This window comes from Panulirus ornatus, chromosome 3, assembly GCF_036320965.1.
Source record: "Panulirus ornatus isolate Po-2019 chromosome 3, ASM3632096v1, whole genome shotgun sequence".
Lineage (NCBI taxonomy): Eukaryota > Metazoa > Arthropoda > Malacostraca > Decapoda > Palinuridae > Panulirus > Panulirus ornatus.
Window position 1 is genome coordinate 34,654,044 of NC_092226.1, and position 27,267 is coordinate 34,681,310.

General features: G+C 42.7%; 1 protein-coding gene across 2 annotated transcripts in view; it reads left to right on the forward strand.

Annotated features, from left to right (window-relative positions):
- LOC139761995 (uncharacterized) overlaps positions 1-27,267 on the forward strand; it is a 124,342-nt gene that overhangs the window by 69,806 nt on the left and 27,269 nt on the right. Inside the window, exons 1-2 of one of the 2 annotated variants that reach the window (XM_071686786.1) lie at positions 963-1,112; positions 19,205-19,292. In XM_071686786.1, the coding sequence (XP_071542887.1) occupies positions 19,206-19,292 (87 nt within the window). In that variant the 5' untranslated portion in view covers positions 963-1,112; position 19,205. Of the gene's footprint in view, positions 1-962; positions 1,113-19,204; positions 19,293-27,267 lie in introns of those variants that run through there. The other variant, XM_071686778.1, reaches the window with a different exon arrangement.

The window sequence follows — 27,267 nt, forward strand, 5'->3', positions numbered from 1 at the left end:
CTGAGTGTGAACGAAAGTGGCCTTTGTTGTCTTTTTCCTAGCGTTACCTCGCGCGCATGCGGGGGTGGAGGGGTGTCGTTTCGTGTGTGGCGGGGTGGCGGCGAAAATGGATGAAGGCAGCATATATGAATATGTACCTGTATATATATGTATATGTCTGTGCATATATATGTATGTATACGTTGAAATGTATAGGTATGTATATGTGCGTGTGTGGGCGTTTATATATATAAATGTGTATGTGGGCGGGTTGGGTTATTCTTTAGTGTGTTTCCTTGTGCTACCTCGATGACGCGGAAGACAGCAACAAAGTAATATATATATATATATATATATATATATATATATATATATATATATATATATATATATATATATATATATATGATAGTATGTAATGATTCTAACATTACATACGTAACGAGGGAAGGATGTGTATGAACATGATCGTAAATAATACTCCTAGGTAAATACTAATTGAGTAAGGACGTCTTCAGAGAGACCACCAGTGACCCCTAGTTTACAGTTCTTTACAAGGGTGGTCATACTACCACCAGTTGCGGGTGACATCGTCACGGCAATGAGAGAATAAATCACCTTGTGTACAGGAAATGGCGACGGTGTGTTATTTTCAATTTGACAAGTCAGGTGTGTAAAACTGCGTCTGTCTCGTCTTATTTTCCATATGGAAGAGTTAAATATTTATGTAAACTTATAATACCGCTTTAGTCCGAAGTCACTTCTAATGAGATACCACAGAGCAGAGCACAGACCGGACTTAATGTGAAGGTGGCAACTCACTCAGTGGGTTGCGTTTGCGATAACGAACATTCTTAAAACATTATAAACACAGTAAAACAAACGGTGCTATTCAAAACTTAACATGGAATCTAAGCGCTACAGTGTACTACCTCAGCCGTTTGAAGATGAAACATATTTTTGAAGTTGTCACAGTGATGTTCAGTGTACATGCGCGGTACGATAACTGCCTCTTCATGTCCCACACCGCCAAACTTAGCCTGCGTGCGACGAAACAGGTGCTTTGAAAGCGACACTGACCCTAGTTGAGCATACTACTTGTCTGTTGGAATTGTGTTATTTTCTCTGAAAAGGTGCGTAGTTGTGAGATGATACTTGAACGTGTACTGAGGCTCTAAACTGGAAATGTTATGTGCCAATATCTAGGACTTAAGCAGAGTGTTACGTGTCGAGTCCGTGGATCTACTGAACGTAAAGGACTTATTAACGAGGCGTGTCTGTTACCATATTTGAGATTTTCTTGTTTCGTCAGCCTCTAAGCACAGCGCATACAATATTTATGTTTAATAAGTGAACAGTGTTTGAGCAACATGCATTTCACTATGGATACCGCTCTTGTTAGCAAGCTTACTGAAGTGTGCCTTCCATCCTTGCGACAGATGTATCATGCCTTTCCCCAGCATCGCACTTGTCATAAATGTCTGTACAGCATATGAAACCCTTCTAATGAGCCCCCTGTCTGAGCTCGTCAGAGATCACAAGTTTGTTACATGTGGCCCAGTTTATTCACTCAAATATATTTCAGTTATGAAAACATCATGAATGCACTCGTGATATAAGTTTTCCAATTTCTATTTGACTGACCAAATTATGTTTTGTTCTGTCATTGGTCTTTAGACGTCAGTCTTGTGACCTGTCATCATGCATCTTCATGCGACAATCATAGGCCTCATTTCCGATCCAGCACTCACAGGCGAAGGATATCAGTCTGGAGTAGGTAAAAGGATTTTCTTTTCCTACTCAGGCGTGTTCCTGCCAGTCACATTAACAAAATCGGCAGTCACATTAACAAAATCGAGATACCCATTTTGTATCTTTAACAATAAATCTGATCCTGTCCTATTCTAGTAGTGGACTGGACAAGAGTTAAAATCTGAACGTGATAACAAGTACCACTATTCCCCTTCCTCTCCTCGACCCGTGACAAGTCAATATATAAGATAATTACAAAAGGGATGGTGGATCCCAAAGCCAAGTGAAATGGCACGGCTACATATTTCAGTAGGAAGGCTGGTACGTTACAGCATTTTCCTCCCATGATTCCATGCTCACCTTGTCCCATCGCTACTCCCCCATCGTTTCCCAGATTACCGAACACCGGTAGATCATGACAGTCTGACACCATTCCTCTAAAAGTAAGTAATCCAAGACTTGAGTTTCGCCCACAGCTGAGCCAGATTTTTTCTTTTTTTCCAAAGACTAATTCTGGCAAGGTATCTTTTATCACAATAATTGATGGGGCATTTGCCCCCAATGGACGTTATTGCCTGACTCACCATTGCAGGGTAAATTTACCCATTTTATCCTTTACCTGCATCACTTTAAATTCCTAAGAATATGCCCTACATTTTCTATCATAACTTCTGCCCATCTCTTGTTGTACCAATGAGGTCATGAGAGAGAGAATGGGATGAAATTTATGGTGTCGATTGTGTGGCTGGTAAGAGACAGGTCACACGCTGGAAGATTATTTTTTTTTTTTTACGTACTTCCACAGCTGTTGTAGATCTTTTGTTGCACATGGAGCTATTGTTGGGCTTGTGTTACTTCCATAGCGTGCTGTTGTAGATCTAATGTTACTTTCATTGTATGTCGGTTTAGATATTACGTTACTTCCAGAGCAAGCTGTTGTATGTGTTACACAGGAAGCTGTTGTAGATTTTGTTACTTCCACAACAAAGTTTAGTAGATCTCATGTTACTTCCACAGCCAGCTGTTGTAGATCGTATGTGACTTCCATTGCAAACTGTTGTAGATATTACGTTACTACTGTTACAAACTGTTGTAGTGGTTAGTGTTCCTGACCGTGACACATGCACGGGCTGCCCAAGGTCGAGCACATAGGATTAGTCCATATATATATATATATATATATATATATATATATATATATATATATATATATATATATATATATATATATATATATATACCTGATCATGAGAAGAAAGATCATGAGAGGCAAGAGTTTTGGGAGCAGCTGAGTGTGTTAGCAGCTTTGATGCACGAGACCGGGTTATAGTGATGGGTGATTTGAATGCAAAGGTGGGTAATGTGGCAGTTGAGGGTATAATTGGTGTACATGGAGTGTTCAGTGTTGTAAATGGAAATAGTGAAGAGTTTGTGGATTTGTGTGCTGAAAAAGAGCTAGTGATTGGGAATACCTGGTTTAAAAAGAGATATACATAAGTATACGTATGTGAGTAGGAGAGATGGCCAGAAGTCGTTATTGGATTACGGGTCAACTGATAGGCGTGTAAAAGAGAGACTTTTAGATGTTAATGTTCTGAGAGAGGCAGCAAGAGGGATGTCTGATCACTATCTTGTGGAAGCAAAGGTGAAGATTTGTAGAGTTTTCTGAAAAGATAGAATGTTGGGAGAAAAGAGTGGTGAGAGTAACTGAGCTTGAAAAGGAGACGTGTGTGAGGAAGTACCTGGAGAGATTGAGTGCAGAATGGCAAAAGATGAGAGCAAATGACGTAAGGGGAGTGAGAGAGGAATGGGATGTATTTAGGGAAGCAGTGATGGCTTGCGCAAAAGAAACATGTGGCATGAGAAAGGTGGGAGGCGGGCAGATTAGAAAGGATAGTGAGTGGTGGGATGAAAAAGTAAGATTGTTAGTGAAAGAGGAGAGAGGGGCGTTTGGACGAATTTTGCTGGGAAGCAGTGCAAAGGACTTGGAGATGTTTATAAGAAAGCGGCAGGAGGTCAAGAGAAAGGTGAAAAAGAGGGCAAATGAGACTTGGGGTGAGAGAGTATCATTAAATTTTAGGGAGAATAATAAGTTGTTTTGGAAGGAGGTAAGTAAAGTGCGTAAGACAAGAGAACAAATGGGAACATTGGTGAAGGGGGCAAATGGGAAGGTAATAACAAGTGGTGATGAATTGAGAAGATGGAATGAGTATTTTGAAGGTTTGTTGAATGTGTGTGATAACAGAGTGGCAGATATAGGGCGTTTTGGTCGGGGTGGATTGGTGAAGGGGGCAAATGGGAAGGTAATAACAAGTGGTGATGAAGAGAGAAGATGGAATGAGTATTTTGAAGGTTTGTTGAATGTGTGTGATAACAGAGTGGCAGATATAGGGCGTTTTGGTCGGGGTGGAGTGCGAAGAGGGTCAGGGAGAATGGTATGGTAAATAGAGAAGAGGTTAGTGAAAGCTTTGCGGAAGATGAAAGCCGGCAAGACGGAGGGTCTGGATGGTATTGCAGTGGAATTTATATAAAAGGGGGGGGGGGTGACTGCGTTGTTGATTGGCTGGTAAGGATATTCAATGTATGTATGGACCATTAAGAAGTGCCTGGGGATTGGCGGAATGCATGCAGAGTGCCATTGTACAAACGGAGAGGGGATAAAGTTGAGTGTTCAAATTACAGAGGCATAAGTTTGTTGAGTATTCCTGGGAAATTATACGGGAAGGTATTGACTGAGAAGGTAAAGGCATGTGCAGAGCATCAGACCGGGGAAGAGGAGTGTGGTTTCAGAAGTGGTAGAGGATGCCTGGATCAGGTGTTTGCTTTGACGAATGTAAGAGAGAAATGCTTAGAAAACAGATGGATTTGTATGTAGCATTTATGGATCTAGAGAAGGCATATGATAGGGTTGATAGAGATGCTTTGTGGAAGGTTTTAAGAGTATATGGTGTGGGAGGAAAGACCTTATATCACTTCCATAGCAAGCTGCTACAGATTTTTATTACTTCGGCAGAAAAGTGATGTAGAGTTTGTTACTCCTACAGCAAGATGTTGTTGATCTTATTTCCATCATAAGCTGTTGCAGATATTGTACTTCCATAGCATGCTACTGTAGGTCTTATGTTACTTTCATAGCACGCTGCTGTAGACCTTATGTTACTTTCAGTGCAAGCCGTTGTAGATCTAACGTTACGTCCACAGTAAGCCGTTGTAGATCATGCTACTTCCAGAGCAAGCTGTTGTGGATCATTTGTTAATTCCACAGCAAGCTGTTGTAGGTCATAAGTTATTTCCGTGCCAAACTGTTGTAAATCTTGTTTCCACAGCAAGCTGTTGTACATGGTGTTACTTCATCAGCAAGCTGTGTTAGATCGTATGTTGTTTCCACAGCAAGCTGTTGTACATGGTGTTACTTCATCAGCAAGCTGTGTTAGATCGTATGTTGCTTCCACAGCAAGCTGTTATACATGGTGTTACTTCATCAGCAAGCTGTGTTAGATCGTATGTTGTTTCCACAGCAAGCTGTTGTACATGGTGTTACTTCATCAGCAAGCTGTGTTAGATCGTATGTTGCTTCCACAGCAAGCTGTTGTACATGGTGTTACTTCATCAGCAAGTTGTGTTAGATCGTATGTTGTTTCCACAGCAAGCTGTTGTACATGGTGTTACTTCATCAGCAAGCTGTGTTAGATCGTATGTTGCTTCCACAGCAAGCTTATGTAATCTTACATACATTGTAAGCTGTTGCAGATATGTTACTTATATAACAAGCTGTTGTATATCTAGTGTTGCTTTGATTATAAGCTGCTGCAGATCTCATATTACTTCCATACCAAACTGTTGCATGTTTCATGTTATTTCCATAACGCCATCAGGAGCTTTGGGAAGGGGTAAGGGGAAAAAATTGTGCACCTGACACTCTCCTCTTAAAATTCTTGCCATGATGGGCATTTTACCGAGATACTCAACACCACCAACAGAACATGATCAACGAGACTTGAGTGCACATTACACAGGTGTATTTTTCTCATGAGCGTAAATGTTCATGATGATACCGGTATGTTTAGAGACGAACAAATGTCCATCCACCACTACAAGGCATTATTGTTCCTTGATGCTTTTTTTTTTTTCTGTGTCTTGGCTACATAACCAGTCACCGAACTTTTCTTTGGGTATGTAACTCAGTTCAGATACAAGTTATATTTCCTAAATTTTTTGGGAAACAAAACTAAGCGACCCTATGAAAAATGACTTTGTGCTTAAAGTTAAATGATATAAAACGGGGTCAGTCAATATTCAGCTACTGCTTCCAGCCAGAGCTTTGACATGACTGACACCCAAGACGACGTCAGCAATAGTATGTGGACCAAGAATTGTAGTGCTGACCCCTGGTGCTTTGTGTATTATTGTTATTCTTGTCTTCTGTTCAGGGTTGCCAGTGGTACAAAGAGTCTTAAATACTCATTTGTGACAATAGCTAATAATAATAGGTTACAGCTGGCCTTGGGTCTCTTGCTAACATTGAGCATTAATGGGGCCGGCAAGCATTGCTGAGAGCTATGGCTGTATGTGAAATAATTAAAAATGGCCGTAACATCGCCCCACTTTTAATTTCGGGGGGTTGAACCCTCTTCATTCCTGAAACCGTGCGGGTCCAAATTGCCACCCTGTTAAATCGATGTTCGCTTTCCACATACCTTCTGCTATGTGGTCTTCATCACCCACATAATAGAAACGCTTTATCTGTGTATAGTTTGCGAAATCAAGCTTTTTATACTGAATTTCTGTCTAAGGGAAGTCCCTGAAACCATTAGCCTTCCTCCTTTTAGCCGGTGTTTTGACGTCAAAAGTCTACCTTGAGACCACGTACTTCACCCTACGGAAACTTCGAACATTACACAGTTTATAATAGCGACTGCACGCGTCACTGTAAACAATGGCCCTATGACTAAGCAGTTTGTGTACAGTACTCTCTCTCTCTCTCTCTCTCTCTCTCTCTCTCTCTCTCTCTCTCTCTCTCTCTCTCTCCAGAAGGATATATCTTCCCCCATGTTCAACTGCACTCAGTCGTCGTCTCCGTATGGGCCTGCTTCAACTCGTCAGTGTTTATACTTGTTTACAAGAAGGAAAACTGCAAAACAAACCAGATGTGATTGCCATATCTACTTCAAATGACGTGACTGGTTTCCTTGTCTAATATCTCTGATGTGTGTGTTTGCTTGGACAGTCAAGGGGAAGTGATCGACAACGCATTTAAATCAAGGGGCAGAGTGCAGACTTGCCTCTTGACACAAGACTTGTCACAAGGATGCAATGACACTAGTCGGGAGGTGCCAGAGATATTGCTATCACTACAATTTAGCCCCAGCTGTGAAGCGTTTCGCGTGGCGCTCGTACACACACTGTTGACTGGGAGGGAGAGCAAGTACGGCGGGTCTAACTTAGCCCAACATATGGGAGAGCAAAGGTATAAATAACCCATTCACGACAGGTCAAAAATGGACGCAGAGAATGTCAGCGTGGTAAACTTTCCTACAAAAGTAAGTAGAAGTGTACAGTGAGTAAGCCAACGCTGCCTTCCCAAGCACTGCTGTCGTTGATCCAATATGCTCGCCATTATGAAGTGACGGCAGCAGTTGGGAGCGGGACAGGGGAAAACTGGGTATTCATTCATCCTTACTTTACCTTGTTATTGCTGTCATTGTGAAAATGGTGGCGGTCATCACTGAGGGGTCTGGTAGTGGTGTGGGTTGTCCCACGGGTCTTATGGTGGTGGTTTTCTCTACGGCTCTCATTGTGCTGGTTGTCTCCATGGATCTTATAGTGCTGGTTGTCTCCATGGGTCTTATAATGCTGGTTGTCTCCATGGATCTTATAGTGCTGGTTGTCTCCATGGGTCTTACAGTGCTGGTCTCCATGGGTCTTATAGTGCTGGTTGTCTCTTTGGATCTTATAGTGCTGGGTGTCTCCATGGGTCTTATAGTGCTGGTTGTCTCTTTGGATCTTATAGTGCTGGGTGTCTCCATGGGTCTTATAGTGCTGGTTGTCTCTTTGGATCTTATAGGGCTGGGTGTCTCCATGGGTCTTATAGTGCTGGTTGTCTGGGCGCGTCTTATAGTACTAGTTGTCTCCATGGGTCTTAAAGTGCCAGTTGTCTGGGCGGGTCTTAGTGCTGGTTGTCTCCATGGGTGTTATAGTACTAGTTGTCTCGATGGGTCTTATAGTAGTGGTTGTCTCCATGGGTCTTATAGTGCTGGTTGTCTCCATCGGTCTTATAGTGCTGGTTGTCTCCATGGGTCTTATAGTGCTGGCTGTCTCCATGGGTCTTATAGTAGTGGTTGTCTCCATGGGTCTTATAGTGCTGGTTGTCTCCATGGGTCTTATAGTACTGGTTGTCTCCATGGGTCTTATAGTGCTATAGTAGTGGTTGTCTCCATGGGTCTTATAGTGCTGGTTGTCTCCATGGGTCATATAGTGCTGGTTGTCTCCATGGGACTTATAGTGCTGGTTGTCTCCATGGGTCATATAGTGCTGGTTGTCTCCATGGGTCTTATAGTGCTGGTTGTCTCCATGGGTCTTATAGTAGTGGTTGTCTCCATGGGTCTTATAGTGCTGGTTGTCTCCATGGGTCTTATAGTGCTGGTTGTCTCCATGGGTCTTATAGTAGTGGTTGTCTCCATGGGTCATATAGTGCTGGTTGTCTCCATGGGTCATATAGTGCTGGTTGTCTCCATGGGTCTTATAGTGCTGGTTGTCTCCATGGGTCTTATAGTGCTATAGTAGTGGTTGTCTCCATGGGTCTTATAGTGCTGGTTGTCTCCATGGGTCTTATAATTCTGGTTGTCTCCATGGGTCTTATAGTGCTGGTTGTCTCGATCGGTCTTATAGTGCTGGTTGTCTCCATGGGTCTTATAGTGCTGGCTGTCTCCATGGGTCATATAGTGCTGGTTGTCTCCATGGGTCTTATAGTGCTGGTTGTCTCCATGGGTCTTATAGTAGTGGTCGTCTCCATGGGTCTTATAGTGCTATAGTAGTGGTTGTCTCCATGGGTCTTATAGTGCTGGTTGTCTCCATGGGTCATATAGTGCTGGTTGTCTCCATGGGACTTATAGTGCTGGTTGTCTCCATGGGTCATATAGTGCTGGTTGTCTCCATGGGTCTTATAGTGCTGGTTGTCTTCATGGGTCTTATAGTAGTGGTTGTCTCCATGGGTCTTATAGTGCTGGTTGTCTCCATGGGTCTTATAGTGCTGGTTGTCTCCATGGGTCTTATAGTAGTGGTTGTCTCCATGGGTCTTATAGTGCTAGTTGTCTCCATGGGTCTTATAGTAGTGGTTGTCTCCATGGGTCTTATAGTGCTGGTTGTCTCCATGGGTCTTATAGTAGTGGTTGTCTCCATGGATCTTATAATAGTGGTTGTCTCCATGGGTCTTATAGTGCTGGTTGTCTCCATGGGTCTTATAGTGCTGGTTGTCTCCATGGGTCTGATAGTAGTGGTTGTCTCCACGGGTCTTGTAGTGCTAGTTGTCTCCATGGGTCTTATAGTAGTGGTTGTCTCCATGGGTCTTATAGTGCTGGTTGTCTCCATGGGTCTTATAGTAGTGGTTGTCTCCATGGGTCTTATAGTAGTGGTTGTCTCCATGGGTCTTATAGTAGTGGTTGTCTCCATGGTTCTTATAGTGCTGGTTGTCTCCATGGGTCTTATAATGCTGGTTGTCGCCATGGATCTTATAGTGCTGGTTGTCTCCATGGGTCTTATAGTGCTGGTTGTCTCCATGGGTCTTATAGTAGTGGTTGTCTCCATGGGTCTTATAGTGCTGGTTGTCTCCATGGGTCTTATAGTGCTGGTTGTCTCCATGGGTCTTATAGTGCTGGTTGTCTCCATGGGTCTTATAGTGCTGGTTGTCTCCATGGGTCTTAAAGTGCTAGTTGTCTCCATGGGTCTTAAAGTGCTAGTTGTCTCCATGGGTCTTAAAGTGCTAGTTGTCTCCATGGGTCTTATAGTGCTGGTTGTCTCCATGGGTCTTATAGTGCTGGTTGTCTCCACGGGTCTTATAGTGCTGGTTGTCTCCATGGGTCTTATAGTGCTGGTTGTCTCCATGGGTCTTATAGTGCTGGTTGTCTCCATGGGTCTTATAGTGCTGGTTGTCTCCATGGGTCTTATAGTGCTGGTTGTCTCCATGAGTCTTATAGTGCTGGTTGTCTCCATGGGTCTTATAGTAGTGGTTGTCTCCATGGGTCTTATAGTGCTGGTTGTCTCCATGGGTCATATAATGCTGGTTGTGGTGGTCGTCATGCCTGGAGCTGTCTGCAGGTTGTGCTGGTGGTCATGCCTGGGACCGTCTACTGGTTATGGTGGTGGTAGGGAAAGTGGTCTCTGTTATTGCTTGTTTATTATACTGGTGGTGGTGGTGGTTTATCCTCAGTCCCTTGTGAACAACGTTAAATGGTCTCTGGCAGTGCAAAGACCATACAGTCCATCCACTGGTTTCCATTCTCCAATGAGGGGCTTACTCTCCTTCAGAAATCCAACAGATTTGCCTTGCATGATCCCCTGGACTTCATTTAGGATGTGTTCGTGTATAAATGAGTGCGAGGCATCAAAATAGTAACAAAGTAAACCGGATTACAGTAGCACTTACAATTATTTAGAAAAAAAAATTATGCTCAGTAATGCATCAGGAAAAATTACCGCTTAAGTTGCCAAGTATTATTTTTCTTTTTTTTAAATTAAAGGACATATTTGGGTGATAATATCTATATGAGCTTTCCCTGAGTCCCCTCGCATGTGTGTATATCTAGCAATGTGAGAACCAATGAATTAGCCAAATTTGCATCAGAGAATTATGATCACCTCTATTTCCTTATCAAGTATCTGATCAAGAGATCAGATTAACATGACGAAAGTTCAGGTAATCTGTTACCAAAGACTAAGACTTTGATACCGGTTACCATTAGCAGGACGAAGTAGGTGCAACAAGACTATATAAAGCTTGGGTATATGCACGGGTTCTGCAACTCAGGCTAGTGGTGGTGTTGGCAACACTGTACACACTCAACCCCACCCCCCCTGACCTGGAACCAGAAAGGAGGTTTACAGGCCGGAAGTATAACACCATTAGCCCCATTTAGCACGACTTTACGTGTATTAAGTGCGTGTGTGCGACTCTTGAGTACGACATTACGACCCTTGGGCATGATGGCACGACCTTCCACCTTTCTCTGAAGGGTCAGGTTAATGGTCAGTGATACGTACAATCGATAATGTATAACATTTGATGCTCAGCTGCGAATGAACTCCTAAATCTTAAACCTAACCTAACCTGAGCAGATGCTGCCAAGGGATGTGTTCCTCTTATATCCGGCAATATCTTCTGGCGGCAGGTCGCTACGCTTCTCAAGTGGGGAAGTGTTCCTCGTCACACTATACTATGTAAGCAGAGGGCGTGAAGGAAAAGAACAATGAGGCTTGGTGTGTTTCATCCACTGTGCTACGGAAATGTCTACATACGCCTTGAGGCGTATGTTCTCTAGCGTACTAGACTGAGTACATTTCACGTTGCATACTAAGTTGAGTTGTCAAGGACACCAAAGTCTCCATTTAAACTACACACAAAACGTGAAAAAATATCAGAATGGCTCTAATCAAGTACACTGCAATCTGTCTACAGCACTAGAATGCGCAGAACTTTAATGACAGAAAAGATCAATAAAACGGCTCTACATCAAGTAATCTACAGCCTGTCTACAACAATAGAATGTGAAAACCTTAAATGATAGAAAAGATCAATAAATTCAGGGAAAGATAACTACACACAAGGGATGACCATACAAATTATTTTGAGTTTATTATCAGTCATTTCCCATTTGCACAGTACGGAGAGCCAGTCCTCAGGTGGCGCCCGATCTATACCTTCTCTCCCGTCCAAACAGCTTTTTAAATCATACTGCCGGCATTCAGAGTTTCATTAATAAGATACTCCAATCAGTCATGACACTGATACTATGAAAGTAAGTGGCAATCTTCCAACGATTTTTGCTATGCTACTCACGACCAGTGATAGCTTTCTTCACTGAACCCCACCAGGAATTGTTCATAGTTGGTGTCATCAAACGGACTTTGAAGCTCGAAGGTTGTGACCAGGTCACCCCTTATTCTTCTCTCGCACAGAGTCCCTCTTCCACTGTAGCCCATCCTCATTTATTTTGCACTTACCCGCAGTGAATTACACAAACTGAAGTCTGTTTAGATCCCCAGTGGTTGTCAGCTGTTGCAATCTTCATCCTCTACATCCCTCATGACCCAAGCATCATCCGCAATCATATTCAAGTCGAAGTCCAGCTCAACCAAGTCATTTACACAAATCAAGGAACACTGGACCGTACCCTACGGCATGCCAAGGATGACTCAGGCTTACTTCGAGAATGCTATCGAGGCCTTTTTTTCCATTCCACACAAGTAATCTTAGTTCACTGAAGGTGTCGAATCCTAATTCCTTGCCTGAAGATCCCGCTCTTAACCCAACTCCAATGTGTAACAACGTCACGCTATCTGGCAGTCTATAAACAATCGGTCGATCCATATTCTGATCTAAACAGAGTTGTACGAGAGAGAGAGAGAAGGTGCTTACAGGATGTAACGAACAGTTTACCTACCATTAGCGTAATTTTAGTGATTTATGTGTATGTTGAGCGCTGCAGAATAAATTCTCTCTTAGGGCAAAACTCTAAATTTCAAATGAAGCACCAGTTCACATCCTGTTGGAATGTATTACCCAGGAGACAGCAAAGAACTGCCCAAACACTTTATGCAACACCGGCACCATAAGTCTTACAAGGGTAGGTTCATGTTGCTGAATCCAATTCTAAAATCTTTACTAATTCATAAATACGCGCATGAGGATGTATCCAATAAACAAAAATATGTGGATGATAAACAAAAGATGAAGAAGAAATGTTTTGATATTTTTGTTTTACAAGTGACTAAACGCTGTATTCAAGGGAAACTAATCCCTGGTGAAGATTCGGAGGTCTTCACCCTCATATCCTATCCAAAGCTGTTGGGTTAGGTCGTTGGTCGACCAAGCTGTTGGAAGCTGCAGTACGCAGGTAAACATAGCCCTCCACAACCTGGCTGGTCTGGTACACTTTATAGGTACTTGTCCGGTGCAACCTTAACTTTCTGTACTGTGTATCCATCCCATGGTGTTTCTGATGATAACAAACAAGATGTTGAAGAGTTTTGGGCCCCAGATGTTTAGTCTTCTTTCTTTTCTTTCACGACACACCTCTGGCTTTCAGATGCAATACAAGACAACGTCCTCCATGCTTGTCGTGTCAGTGGCATGTTATTTCGGAACTTAAGTCGGGAACCAGAGCTTTGAGGAATGTTCGAGTATAGATGATGATATACCCCCAAAGATTTCAGCCGTTCCCAGTAATTCAGTTCCTTTACCGCACTGATAAAGGCTGCAGAAGATCTCCGAACTCTTTGTAAATCCGATATATTATAGGAAGGACGATGCATTATTCATCTTAGACGACTAAATAAGTAGCAAACTGTGGAAGTCATGTCACGCCACCGCAGCTCGTCCTGCATCCGTCGCATTCAAAGTAACCAAACAACAGACCTGCCCTTTTAAGATATATATATATATATATATATATATATATATATATATATATATATATATATATATATATATATATCAAGTCCACACTCCTCCGTGCTTTCTGATCTACGGCTCACGCCTCGTATCCATACAGCACCGCTGGGACTGTTGTATTATCAAACATCTCTCCACACCCACCTCAGTGAACCAGGATCTTATCCCCCCTCACCCACCCTATGGCTCACTTGGACTTTCATGGTTCCATTCACTGCCATAGCGACTCCTGTATCTGAAACATTTCACTTCCTTCAAGTTCTCTCTATTCGAATTCCAACTAACCTCTCTCTCCCCTGAAAAAAAAAAATTCATAACCTTACTTTTATTTACATTGACACTCGACTTTCTCTTTTCTCTCAGATTTTCCACAGAAAAAAGTTTGTAAACTTTCTTATAGCTAAGGAGGTGCAAATAATGTCAGTCGTGGATTCGAAGCGAAATATTGCAACACTAACTTTTCTCTTACGACGACAGCTTGATGTACTAATCTGAATATCGAGGGAACGTATGCGAAAGCATACCACGGGTTACTGGTATTTGTAATAAGACATGACATACTAGAGCAGCAGCAGTAGCCTTCCATGATGGACGGAACCGCCACTGTCTAAACTTCCCTAACATTTCCTTACTCCTTCCTGTTATTGCCTCCAACAATCACTCAGTCACCCCCCCCCCCAAACCCGTCTCACACAATGAATGCACCTCACCACCTAAGCAATTGAGACTCCGATCGAGCCAAAGCACTCATCATACTCGCTTGTTTGCACTCTCTTCAAACCAATCTTCAGATTATACGGTTGCCATCATAAGCTTACAGGTGGAACAATGTCTCTGGCTCCCCAACTATATTCGGGTGAGAAACTGCAAAAGCTGGCGACCGAGTCTGGTAAAGTGTGTGAAAGAAGAAAGCTGAGAGCATATGTGAATAAGAGCAAGGTTATTAGGTACAGTAGGGTTGAGGGACAAGTCAATTGAGAGGTAAGTTTGAATGGAGAAAAACTGGAGGAAGTGAAGTGTTTTAGATATCTGGGAGTGGATTTAGCAGCGGATGGAACCATGGAAGCGGAAGTGAGTCATAGGGTAGGGGAGGGAGCGAAGGTTCTGGGAGCCTTGAAGAATGTGTGGAAGGCGAGAACGTTATCTGGTTGAACAAAAATGGGTATGTTTGAAGGAATAGTGGTTCCAACAATGCTATGTGGTTGCGAGGCGTGGGTTATAGATAAGGTTGTGCGGAGGAGGGTGGATGTGTTGCAAATGAGATGTTTGAGGACAATATGTGGTGTGAGGTGGTTTGATTGAGTAAGTATTGAAAGGGTAAGAGAGATGCATGGTAACAAAAAGAGTGTGGTTGTGAGAGCAGAAAAGGGTGTCTTGAAATGGTTTGGTCACATGGAGAGGATGAGTGAGGAAAGATTGACAAAGAGGATATATGTATCAGAGGTGGAGGGAACGAGGAGAAATGGGAGACCAAATTGGAGGTGGGAGGATGGAGTGAAACAGGTTTTGAGCGATCGGGGCCTGAACATGCATGAGGGTAAAAGGCGTGCAAGGAATAGAGTGAATTGGAACGATGTCGTATACCGGGGTCGACGTGCTGTCAATGGATTGAACCAATGCATGTGAAGCGTCTGGTGTAAACCATGGAAAGTTTTGTGGGGCCTGGATATGGAAAGGGAGCTATGGTTTCGGTACATTACACATGACAACTAGTGACTGAGTGTGAACGAATGTGGCCTTTGTTGTCTTCCTAGCGCTACCTTGCGCACGCGGGGGAGAGGGGGGTGCCATTTCATGCGTGGCGGGATGGCGATGGGAATGGATGATGGCAGCAAGTATGCATATGTAAATGTGTATATACGTATATGTCTGTGTATGTATAATGAAATATATAGGTATGTATATGTGCGTATGTGGGGGTGTATGTATATACATGTGTATGTGGGTGGGATGGGCCATTCTTTCGTCTGTTTCCTTGTGCTACCTCGCTATCGCGGAAGACTACGACAAAGTATAATAATAATAAAAAAGATATATATATATATATATATATATATATATATATATATACACACACACATAATCGCTGTTTCCCGCGTCAGCGACGTTGCGCCAGGAAACAGACGAAGAATGATCCATCCAATCACACAAACACACACACACACACACACACATATACATATATATACAGTTAGGTTCGGTAAAATGCTATCAGCTGGCTCTGTGAGCCTGATGGGAAATGACCGGTGTAGACCCCATTGCTCACCAAAGTGAGACGAAGGGTATTCGAGTACATAGTATTCGAATAGTTATTTCCCTATTAGGGGCGATCATAGTCTAGCGACAGCCTGTTGCACAAGGGTCGCGGGTTCGATCTTGGCTGTTGGGGGTTTGTATGTTCTACGAAGGTGCGCGTTCATATGCACTTCTCCATAGTCCGTACATACAATGATTATCCTTACCAACCAATCAACAACACAGTCACCCCCTTTCTTAATAAATTCCACTGCAATACCATCCAAACCCACCGCCTTGCCGAATTTCATCTTCCACAAAGCTTTCACTACCTCTTCTCTCTTCACCAAATCATTCTCCCTAACCCTTTCACATCGTGCACCATCCCGACCAAAACAACCTATATCTGCCACTCTATCATCAAACACATTCAACAAACCTTCAAAATACTCACTCCATCACTATCTTTTATCACTTCCCCACTCACTCCCTTTACCGTTTTCCCATTTGTTCTCTTGTCTAAAGCACGTTATTTACCTCCTTCCAAAACATCTTTTTAATCTCCCTAAAATTCATTGATACTCTCTCGTCCCAACTGTTATTTGCCCTCTTTTTCAACTCTTGAACCTTTCTCTTGCCTTTTGCTGCTTTCTTTTATACTTCTCCCGGTCAGTTGCACTACTCTTAAAATATCGTCCAAACGCCTCACTTGTGTCTTTCACTAACAATCTTACTTCTTCAACCCACCACTCACGACCCTTTCTAATCTGCCCACCTCCCATCACTGATACCCGATCTCTTGCTTTATAACAGGTGACACACCCACTCAACTGCAATCAAAAGTACCCGCCTTTCTTTTCTTCTTCGTCCTTCTCGTGGCCTGATGCATAAAACTGAGTAATGTGGCAGTGGCGGGTGTAACAGGAGGGCATGGGGCATGCAGAAAAGTGAACAGAAATGGTGTAGTGCTTGTCGATTTGAGCGCTGGGAAAAAAGATAATGGGAAATACCTGGTTTAAAAAGGATATACATAGGTATACTTTAGGGAGGGTAGGAAAGATGGCAGGCGATCAATACTGGATTATATATGACTGATAGGCTTGTAAGAGACTCTTGGATGTGAATTTGCTGAGAGGGGCAGCTGATGGAACGTCTAACCGTTACCTGGAGGAGGCAAGGGTGAAAACTTGTAGTTTTTCGTAAAAGAGGAAAGGATATGAGTGAGAAGAAAGTGGTGAAAGTGTGCTTAGAAAAGAGACGTGCGTGAAGAAATACCAGGGAAGTCTTAGTGAAGAATGGCAGATTAGTACAGAGTAAAATATTCTTAGAAATTCATTTGTCAAAAAATTGAAAATATATGTACATACAAATATATACATATACATACACAAATATACATACGTACACATGTATAATATATAAATTAACAGATGTTAAAATTCATAAAAATTCATTAGCTTTACAACTTTCATTAACCTGTCAATATGACAGCTGTCGCCATGTAATGAATTTGCTCTCCGCTCTCGATTAAAAAGAATACATTCTACGAAATGTGTTTTATTGTCAAATTTGACCAACATGGGTGACAATAGGGAACCTGTCTTTCTTCACCACTTGACTTTGAGTAGCTATGGGTGAGATGAGTATGTGTCATCAATAAGGAGAAAAGCGCACCAATGGCAACTAACTTAGGGAATGAGGAAGAGGCGGAGCGTTCAAACTGGTAACGACTGGGATGATCTGCGAGTGCCGCAGGCGGCTTGATTATCAAGCGGAAATGTGGCTCGTTTCTAAACCTTTTCTCTCTTTCTTTTCAGGTGTTTTATCAAGAATTTGCCCAGTGCTATACTGATATCATCATGTTGCACTTGTTTCCATATAAACTGGGGAGGCAATACATACATATATAAGTTTGGTAAAGTGTGTGGAAGAAGAAAGTTAAGAGTAAATGTGAATAAGAGCAAGGTTATTAGGTACAGTAGGGTTGAGGGTCAAGTCAATTGGGAGGTGAGTTTGAATGGAGAAAAACTGGAGGAAGTGAAGTGTTTTAGATATCTGGGAGTGGATCTGTCAGCGGATGGAACCATGGAAGCGGAAGTGGATCATAGGGTGGGGGAGGGGGCGAAAATTTTGGGAGCCTTGAAAAATGTGTGGAAGTCGAGAACATTATCTCGGAAAGCAAAAATGGGTATGTTTGAAGGAATAGTGGTTCCAACAATGCTGTATGGTTGCGAGGCGTGGGCTATGGATAGAGTTGTGCGCAGGAGGATGGATGTGCTAGAAATGAGATGTTTGAGGACAATGTGTGGTGTGAGGTGGTTTGATCGAGTAAGTAACGTAAGGGTAAGAGAGATGTGTGGAAATAAAAAGAGCGTGGTTGAGAGAGCAGAAGAGGGTGTTTTGAAATGGTTTGGGCACATGGAGAGAATGAGTGAGGAAAGATTGACCAAGAGGATATACGTGTCGGAGGTGGAGGGAACGAGGAGAAGAGGGAGACCAAATTGGAGGTGGAAAGATGGAGTGAAAAAGATTTTGTGTGATCGGGGCCTGAACATGCAGGAGGGTGAAAGGAGGGCAAGGAATAGAGTGAATTGGAGCGATGTGGTATACAGGGGTTGACGTGCTGTCAGTGGATTGAATCAAGGCATGTGAAGCATCTGGGGTAAACCATGGAAAGCTGTGTAGGTATGTATATTTGCGTGTGTGGACGTGTGTATGTACATGTGTATGGGGGGGGGGGGCCATTTCTTTCGTCTGTTTCCTTGCGCTACCTCGCAAATGCGGGAGACAGCGACAAAGTATAAAAAAAAAAAAAAAAAAAAAAAATAAAAACATACACTCATTAACTAAGGTTCTCATTTTATGAAAATGTGTGTAAACGATTCTATTTCAATACCCCATTTAAAGGTGATTTTTAAAAAGATGAAAGCTATGAAAAAGATCTCAGAATTTAACTAGCCCCTGTTGCACGAGCGCCGTATATTGATTTTATCTGAACTTCAAACATGGTTGGTGAACGAGCGGAAACGTGCCAGTGTCGCAAGCTCTGTGAAAGTTCAGTTCAGTTGTAGGTCGAGAGGCTTCGCCTTTCCCTCGGCCCCTCCCAGTATACTGTGCTTTGGTCATTGGTGCAATCTTATTCCTTCTTAACGTTTCATTCCCTAAGATTTACTATATATCTTTCATGGATGACTTAAATACCTGTGAAAAAAAAAATAATCGTGATTATGCAGCTACTCAACTGGGCTTGATATAAATACTTTATCATACCTGCTGATTATAGCTGGTTTTTACCGTGGTATTTTCAGCTCCTACACCACTAGTACTTGCGCCTCACCTTCAGTCTTTCCGTCCCACGTCCAATTTGACTTTTTTCTTTCTAACCTGCGGTACTTTATACTACATGTACACATCTCAGCCATCAATGAAAACCACCATCACCCCATTCATCAAGCACGTAACACGTGACTTCACTCTGATGATGCTTTCAACTCTTCATGGTAGCCCTCGCGTTCAATATATCTATCTGAATGCCATTTATCGGTCTCTGTTTCAATATATTTGTTTCCCCAGAATGACGGAAGCGAAGTGTATCTTAAGCAGCTTCTGCTGTGGGATCAGCCTCCGGAGCGCTTCCATGGGCATCGCCATCGCCAGTATAGTAAGTAGCCTCGCTCTGTTGTCTGTTATGGAGGTACCATGTAGGTGGGATAGTTGAATGGCTGTTTGGGCTTTAGGTTTACCAACAGCCAAGATCACCATATCGGCCAACGTCTAGCTACATTCACCATCCCAATAATCCTTGACATCTTCTTTGGGCGCTGATGGTAATTCGAAGACTATATACATTCGTTCTATGTAAATGGCCACGGATGCTTAGTTTACTGGACTAACAGGAGATCTCTCGTCTAGATTGAGGTGATGGCAGAACTGAACGCCAAAGCCAGCCTGGTGGCAGCCAGAGCTGACGGTTCATTTTGCTGTCATTTATTGTTCTTGGAATGATCTAATATACACAACTTTCACGACTTGTAGTTTATAGACAGTAATATATCACACAATTTTACACTTCCCATCATCATCATCCTGCGTGCAACATGTGTTTAAATTGTTACGTAGGTAAGCTGTTTGTTGGTTAACATTAAGCGAGAGTCTCCGGAACAGGTGACAGGTTCCCGTTTTCGGAGTCTGGGAACCGATAGAACGTACACGCGACATTTTGCGATTTAGTCCGATGCTTTGATATTCAATCGTTCTACAGGAAAAGTTCATCGCCATTTTTTCCAACCAACAAGACACCCTTACCTAAACCCTAATAAGACCTAACGTAAACAGGATCCCAAGCCTGCAGGAATCGGAAACCGTTCGCGTATGAATACATCGAAAAAAATATATTATTACAGCATACGTTTAGACTAAATTAGTGTATGTATCACCCTTCTGATCACCTTCCTTGAAGAAACGGAGTGCGGTAATTACTGTACGCTAATAAGGGTGTTGTAATTCTCAAAGACATTGCGAGAAACCAAGAAACATATAAGGAATTATACGAAAACGTTCCTTTATTATTATAAAGAGGTGGATGACTGGAAAAAGGCTAAATTATGAAAACGAATATGGACAACACAAAAATGGAAAAAAAAATCGCATAACTGTAAAGTTAATGTGAAAATTCCCGAGAGTAAACTTACATTGTAGAGGTATGGGAATTAAACACACACACACACACACACACACACACACACACACACACTGCCAGACTTTAACTGACCTGCCAGAAGGATCGGACTTCTATCTCAATATGTTTGTGGTTTATGCCAAAGCCAAGAGCGAAATGAAAAGGAAATAGGACTATCAACCAAAAACGGGATTTATGCAAACTAAAGTTGGTCTGATACATGGTTGATGAAATTCAACCTAAGAAAATGTATAACAATGAGGAAAGGTCACAGATGAGACAAAAAAAAAAAAAAGCCTGGGTGGAAAAAAATCTAGGAAATAAATTGTAGGATCCTGTTTGTGAGAACAGAGGAGTTCTTAGGAACTGGGAGCTCTGTTTGTTAAAATTTATTTTCTTTCGAGCAGTTTTTCCGTTTCTACAAGGCACAGGTCCGTCCTTGTATGGAGTACTGCTCTCACATCTGGGATGGTTCAAGCTTTGCATCCTTACCTGACAGAGATGAGTCGAAAGCGGTCTGACATATAAACTGTCCCAGATAACTGCCAAACTTGACCCGCTTTCCCTACGCCTCATTGTTGGTTTACTTTCCCTCTTCACGAGGCATTAATTTGGTTTTTGCTCCTGAGAGTTGGTTGTTTGTGTGACCTCTACCACCAGCCACACCACACAATACTCGGCAATCTGTTTCATCACATGATTACTGTGGTCGTTGGCAACTCAAGGATGGGCCATTTTGATAACTGTTTCTTTCCCTATACCTCGAAGCTGCGGAACTCTTCCCTTTCATGTCTTTCTCAACAAATATGATCTGGCACATTTAAAATTTTTTTTTTTACTTCCTCCAAAATTCGTAAATACTGTCCCTTGTCTCTTCTTCCCTCCCCCCCCCCCCTTTTTTTTTTTTATCAACCTTCAACATCAAAAAAGATATCGTCCCAATCCAGTTGCCAAGATGGTAGTTAGGAAGACAAACTGTCCGTTGACAAATACTTGTACACCATTAAGAAAAATGGAAAAAGAAATAATCTAAATCTTAGATTAGGTCAGAAGTTGAACATGGTTCCCAGATTTGACAGCTGCACTTATAAGCAGAGGAAAACAGAGAAGGTCAAGAATATAGCAACAGAGAATTAGTACCATAATTAAGCGCTGAGTTGTAGAGAAAGCTTAGAGATCTGAAATTTGCCCAACAACGAAGAGAAAAGAGTATGGGGTGACCTGATCACAATCTTAAAGTTTCTAAGTTAGCTCTATGACAGAGGACAGTTCTGAGGGAAATGCTGCGATAGAGCAATCGGAGGATATAGCATAAAGTTAAACAAGAAACTTAACAGGAATTAAGCATATATATATATATATATATATATATATATATATATATATATATATATATATATATATATATATATTCCTACGAGTCCACGGGGAAAATGAAACACGGTAAGTTCCGCGTAATAATCACATCAGGGGAGACACAAGAGAGAAATATAGCAGTCAGCTGATATAAAACGAAGAGACTTAGGTAGGACGCCATTCGGTAAACATGCGATTGTCCAAGACAGACAACGAGCGTATCATAAACTTATGTGGACAAGAAGGTGAATTTACAAATTGTCCCCATAATAGAGGGATATACTTGATCACGCGCAAAATTGTGATCCTTTCCGAGAGAGAGAGAGAGAGAGAGAGAGAGAGAGAGAGAGAGAGAGAGAGAGAGAGAGAGAGAGAGAGAGAGAGGGATCAATGAAATAGTTAACTACTGAAAGTGAATATGGGCTGCATCCAAAGTTCAAAAGTTGAATGATTGTTAAGAACGTTGAAGAGATGGGGCCCCACAAGTGTAGACCCCCCTCCCCCCCAATCCGTGGAGTACAAATAGGTAATTAAACACACACACACACACACACACATACGTGAAACAGTGAGGATTGGTCAGAGAGGAAAGGTTTTGATAAAATGCAGCTACCATTGGAAAATTCATAACACAGGTAGGACCCCATAAAGAGATAGCACATAATATTACTCATGGGTATGCTGCACCATTCTCATCAGTGTCGCCGATTGCTATCATTGACCCCTTCCCCAAGATCGAACTTCGCGCTCCTCATGACCAGGAACTACTGTAAACATCATACACGCCCGTTAGTATTTGTGCACAGGGTTTCCTGTTGAACAGTTGACCTTCCCTTTTAAGAGCCACAAATTTATATTGCGTCCATTTTTTTAATGTATAAATTGCTCATTACATAAGTATTAGCAGAAAGCGCGTGTCGATAATTACCTATCTGCACCTAAGGAGTTTAACACTCTGGAACATTCTTTCCTACCATACGATTTCGTAAGTTAATGTATGCTGTCTGTATTGTGTAATTATATATGTAGTTACCTAGTTAGGTGTGTATGTGTGTGTGTGTGTGTGTGTGTGTGTGTGTGTGTTACTCTATGTGGTAGCGTACTCTAACAGGATGAGTTTTGTTTCCTTACAAAAACAATATCAGCTGAACTTTTTTTCACAACTTTTGACAATAACATCTGATTTTCCGGTCGTGTGAAATCTGTTGCAGGTACGAAATTCACTGTCACTGAAAATGTATGATAATATCATGAGGCAGAAGTAACATACATTTTTAAGTAGAATAATGTATGTGTAAAGTGGATGTACAGAGTTTTATAGTAAACCGTTGTGTCAGAATCAGCAACTGTGAGAACCAAGAAGCACTGTTTCAAGATATTGTGCCGAGGTTTTCCCAGCGTGAGTTCTAGTTCAGTTGGCCGCACCAAGAGTCCGTGTGGGCTCTCTGTATGACAACATTGTGTGAAGGAGAAGGGCGTCGCCTTGCTCAACAAACACTCATGTCTCACACCCAAGATGGCATAACTGACACGTCACTTCACATATCCAGACGCGAAGTCAGAGTCTCAGTTACTAAAATGGATTTCTGAAGTTGTGCAGCTCTGCCTAGAGGTCATCAGCCAGTCAGCTACCGACATCAAGTACACACACGTACATCCGCCACGTAACGTCTTGAGCTATGTGACATAGGCCAGCTCAGGTCTCATCTCTTGCGCAACGTCAGCACCGTGGAACCTTGGCAATGCCTCTTTCCTGCAGCAGTAGCACCACTATGACAAAAACTCGGCATCATCTCATTCCTCCTGCAGCAAAGCCACGCAATTTGATTATACTTCCACCCTCCTGCAACACAGACGCGAAACCTCAATAACGCTACATCTTTCCGGCAGGACCTCAACAACGCCCCCTCGTACCTGCAGCACAAGCACAGGACCTCAGCCATACCTCCTACCTCCTGAAGGCACGACATAAAACCTTTCCAGCGCCTCCTCCCTCTTGCTGCACAACCACGGGTCATCTGCAATACCTCTTCCCCGTCTGCAGCAGCACTTCGGGACTCCTACCTCACCATTCTCTCCGTTCCTGCACCAATAGTAACAGCTCGCCCATGAGTTGCTCTTATCACAGCGTTGCTGTGTTACCAGTGTTCCACATCCCTTCACCATTTCAAAAACAAATTACACTTAACACCTCCAAACAGATGAACCGCTGAGTAACTTGAGAGAATTCAGGTGTGATACACGACAATGCTACTTGCCAAGCTACGTGTCCTTGACCATATCACACATGATTGTAACATCAAGATCTATCCAACCCTTAGTACACACTACATCCCAAAGCTACCCTAAAACCCTTTTCCACAGTCCCTGGCCGTCACAGGATGTCGCAATCAGTCATGCTAGAACACAAAAGTCTCCTCCATGTGACTCCACGGATCACCAGACTTTCACAGGGGTGCTCCTAACTTGACCCCCAGCTGTCCCCCTCTTTTCCACTAACACCAAACGTCTAGTCGCTATGAGAACTACCTCAACAACATCCAATGTCCGCCAACGAAAGGAAGTAAGAGAAATATTGTTGTAGTACTCCCCAGTGCTCCAAAATCCTCCTTGCACACAGCCACAGGGTTCCTGACATGAATGCATTTCTCCAACTTGCTACAGTGCTTTCCTCCCTGCAATCTAATTCACACCCCAGATGGTGTGAAAGTCGCGGTGTTAAGCAGACCTTTCCTTCATGCAGTCATAATTCACTCTTCATAGGGTATCAGGTGCAATGGGCCTATTTTATGCCCGCCACCATGGAGGTCAGACGATCAGCTTCAGACATCAAATATGTACAACTGAAAACGTTTTTTAGCCATGTAACCTCGGCCACTCCTCATCCCTCTACAGCCACCTTCCTGCAGCAGGTTTCACCATGGGAACTCGGCAGTATCTCCTCTTGCAGCACAATTACAGGACCTCAGCAACATCTCTTCCCTCTTACGACACAGCCATAGGACCTCGGCAATGCCTCCTGCCTCCTGCAGCACCTCAGTAACACCTTCATCATAGAACACAAATACAGGAGCTCTGCAATGCCTCTTCCCACCTGTATCATGGCCACAGGACCACAGCAAAGGGCCCTCTGTCTAAATCGCAAAAACAGGACCTTGGCAACGCCTCTCTCCGCCTTCTGCATCACAACCTGGATCCTAAGAACGCTTCCACCTTCCTGCAACAAAATTACATGACCTCGGCAATGCCTTCTCCATCTCCAGCAGCGTTTATAGCACAGCAACGAGACCTCGACAGCAGTATGAACATGGAGACTTAGCAACGCCTCCTCACTCCTGCATTAACATCACAAGACATTGAGCAATAACTAATCTTTCTTTCAGGAACAACATGAGATTCACACCTCACCTCTTTTTCTGCTCCTGCAGTAACAGTAGCAGTTTGCCTGTGAACTGCACTGCCCTGTACATAACAGATTACCACTGCTGAGTTACTCATTTTTCAATTCTTCTTTCACTCCACACAGTTGTAAAGAGTGTTAAACATACACCCCTAAAACACATACTGGCTTATCATAAGAAACAGTTGTCGGTTTCAATTTTACATTAACATATGTCAGTAGAAAATCTCTCTCTCTCTCTCTCTCTCTCTCTCTCTCTCTCTCTCTCTCTCTCTCTCTCTCTCTCTCTCTCTGAAGCAGTTGTGGGAGTGTGTGATAGTGTAAGGAAGTAAATTCTAGATTGATGTGGGTAAAACTAAAAGTGGATGGAGGGAGATGAGTGATTACTGGTGCTTATGCACCTGGTCATGAGAAGAATGATCTTGAGAGGCAATTGATGTGGGAGCAGCTGAGTGAGTGTGTCAGCAGCTTTGGTGCACAAGACAAGGTTCAGTGACAGGTGATTTAAATGTGAAGGTGAGTAATCTGGTATTTGAGGGTATAATTGGTGTACATGGAGTATTCAGTGTTGTGAATGGAAATGGTGAGGAGCTTGTGGATTTGTGTGCTTGAAAAAGACTGGTGATTGGGAATACCTGGTTTAAAAGAATACCTGGTTTAAAAGAGATATATTCACAAATATACGTATGTGAGTAGGAGAGATCGTCAAAGGGCATTATCAGATTACATGTTCATTGATAGGTGTGTTAAAGAGAGGCTCTTGGATGTTAATGTGCTGAGAGAGGCAGCTGGTGGGATCTCTAATCACTATCTTGTGGAGGCGAAGGTGAAGATTTGTAGGGGTTTTCAAAAAAGAGAGCATGTCGGGGTGAAGAGAGTGGAGAGAGTAAGTGAGCTTGGAAGGGAGACGGGTGCGAGGAAGTACCATGAGAGATTAAGTGTAGAAGGGCAAAAGGTGAGAGCAAATGATGTGAGGGGAGTGGGTGAGGAATGGGATGTATTTAAGGAAGCAGTGATGGCATGTGCCATGAGAAAGGTGAGAAGTGGGCAGATTAGAAAGGATAAAGTGTGATGGGATGAAGAACTTAAGTCGTCATTGAAAGGGAAAAGAGAGGCATTTGGACAATACTTACAAGGAAGGAGTGCAAATGACTGGGAGATGTATAAAAGAAAGTGGCAGGAGGTTAAGAGAAAGGTGCAAGGGTTGAAAAAGAGGGCAAATGAGAGTTGAGGTGTGAAAGAGTATCATTAAACTTTAGGGAGAATAAAAAGATGTTTTGGAAGGAGATAAATAATGTATGTAAGACAAGAGAACAAATGGGAACATCGGCAAAAGGGACAAGGGGGAAAGAGATAACAGGGAGTGATGAAGGTTTGCTGAACGTGTTTGATGACAGAGCTGCAGATGTAGGGTGTTTTGGTCAGGGTGGTATGTGAAGTGAGAGTTAAGAGAGTGGTTGTGTTTTGGTCAGGGTGGTATGTGAAGTGAGAGTTAAGAGAGTGGTTTAGTGAAGAGAGAAGAGGTGGTGAAAGCATTGTGGAAGATGAAATCCAGCAAGTGGCGGGTTTGGATGGTACTGCAGTAAATTTATTAAGAAAGTGGGTGACTGTGTTGTTGATTGGTTGGTAAGGATATTCAATGTATATATGGATCATGGTGAAGTGCCTGAGGATTGGCACAATGCATGCACAGTGCCACTGTACAAAGGCAAAGGGGACAAAGGTGAGTGTTCAAACTACAGAGGCATAAGTTTGTTGAGTATCCCCAGAAAATTATAAAGAAGGGTACTGAATGAGAGGGTGAAGGCATGTACCAGAGCATCAGATTGGGGAGCAGCAGCATGGTTTCAGAAGTGGTAGAGGATGTGTGGATCAGGTGTTTACTTTAAAGAATGTGTGAAAAAAATACTTAGAAGAACAGATGGATTTGTATGTACCATTTATAGATCTGGAGAAGGCATATGATAGGGGTGATAGAGATGCTCTGTGGAAGGTATTAAGAGTTTATGGTGTGGGAGGCAAGTTGCTAGAAGCAGTGAAAAGTTTTTATCAAGGGTGTAAGGCATGTGTACAAGTAGAAAGAGAGGAGAGTGACTGGTTCCCAATGAAGGATGGTCTGCAGCAAGGGTGTGTCATGCGCCCTTGGTTGTTTAATTTGTTTATGGATGAGGCAGTTAGGGAGGTAAATGCAAATTTTGAAGA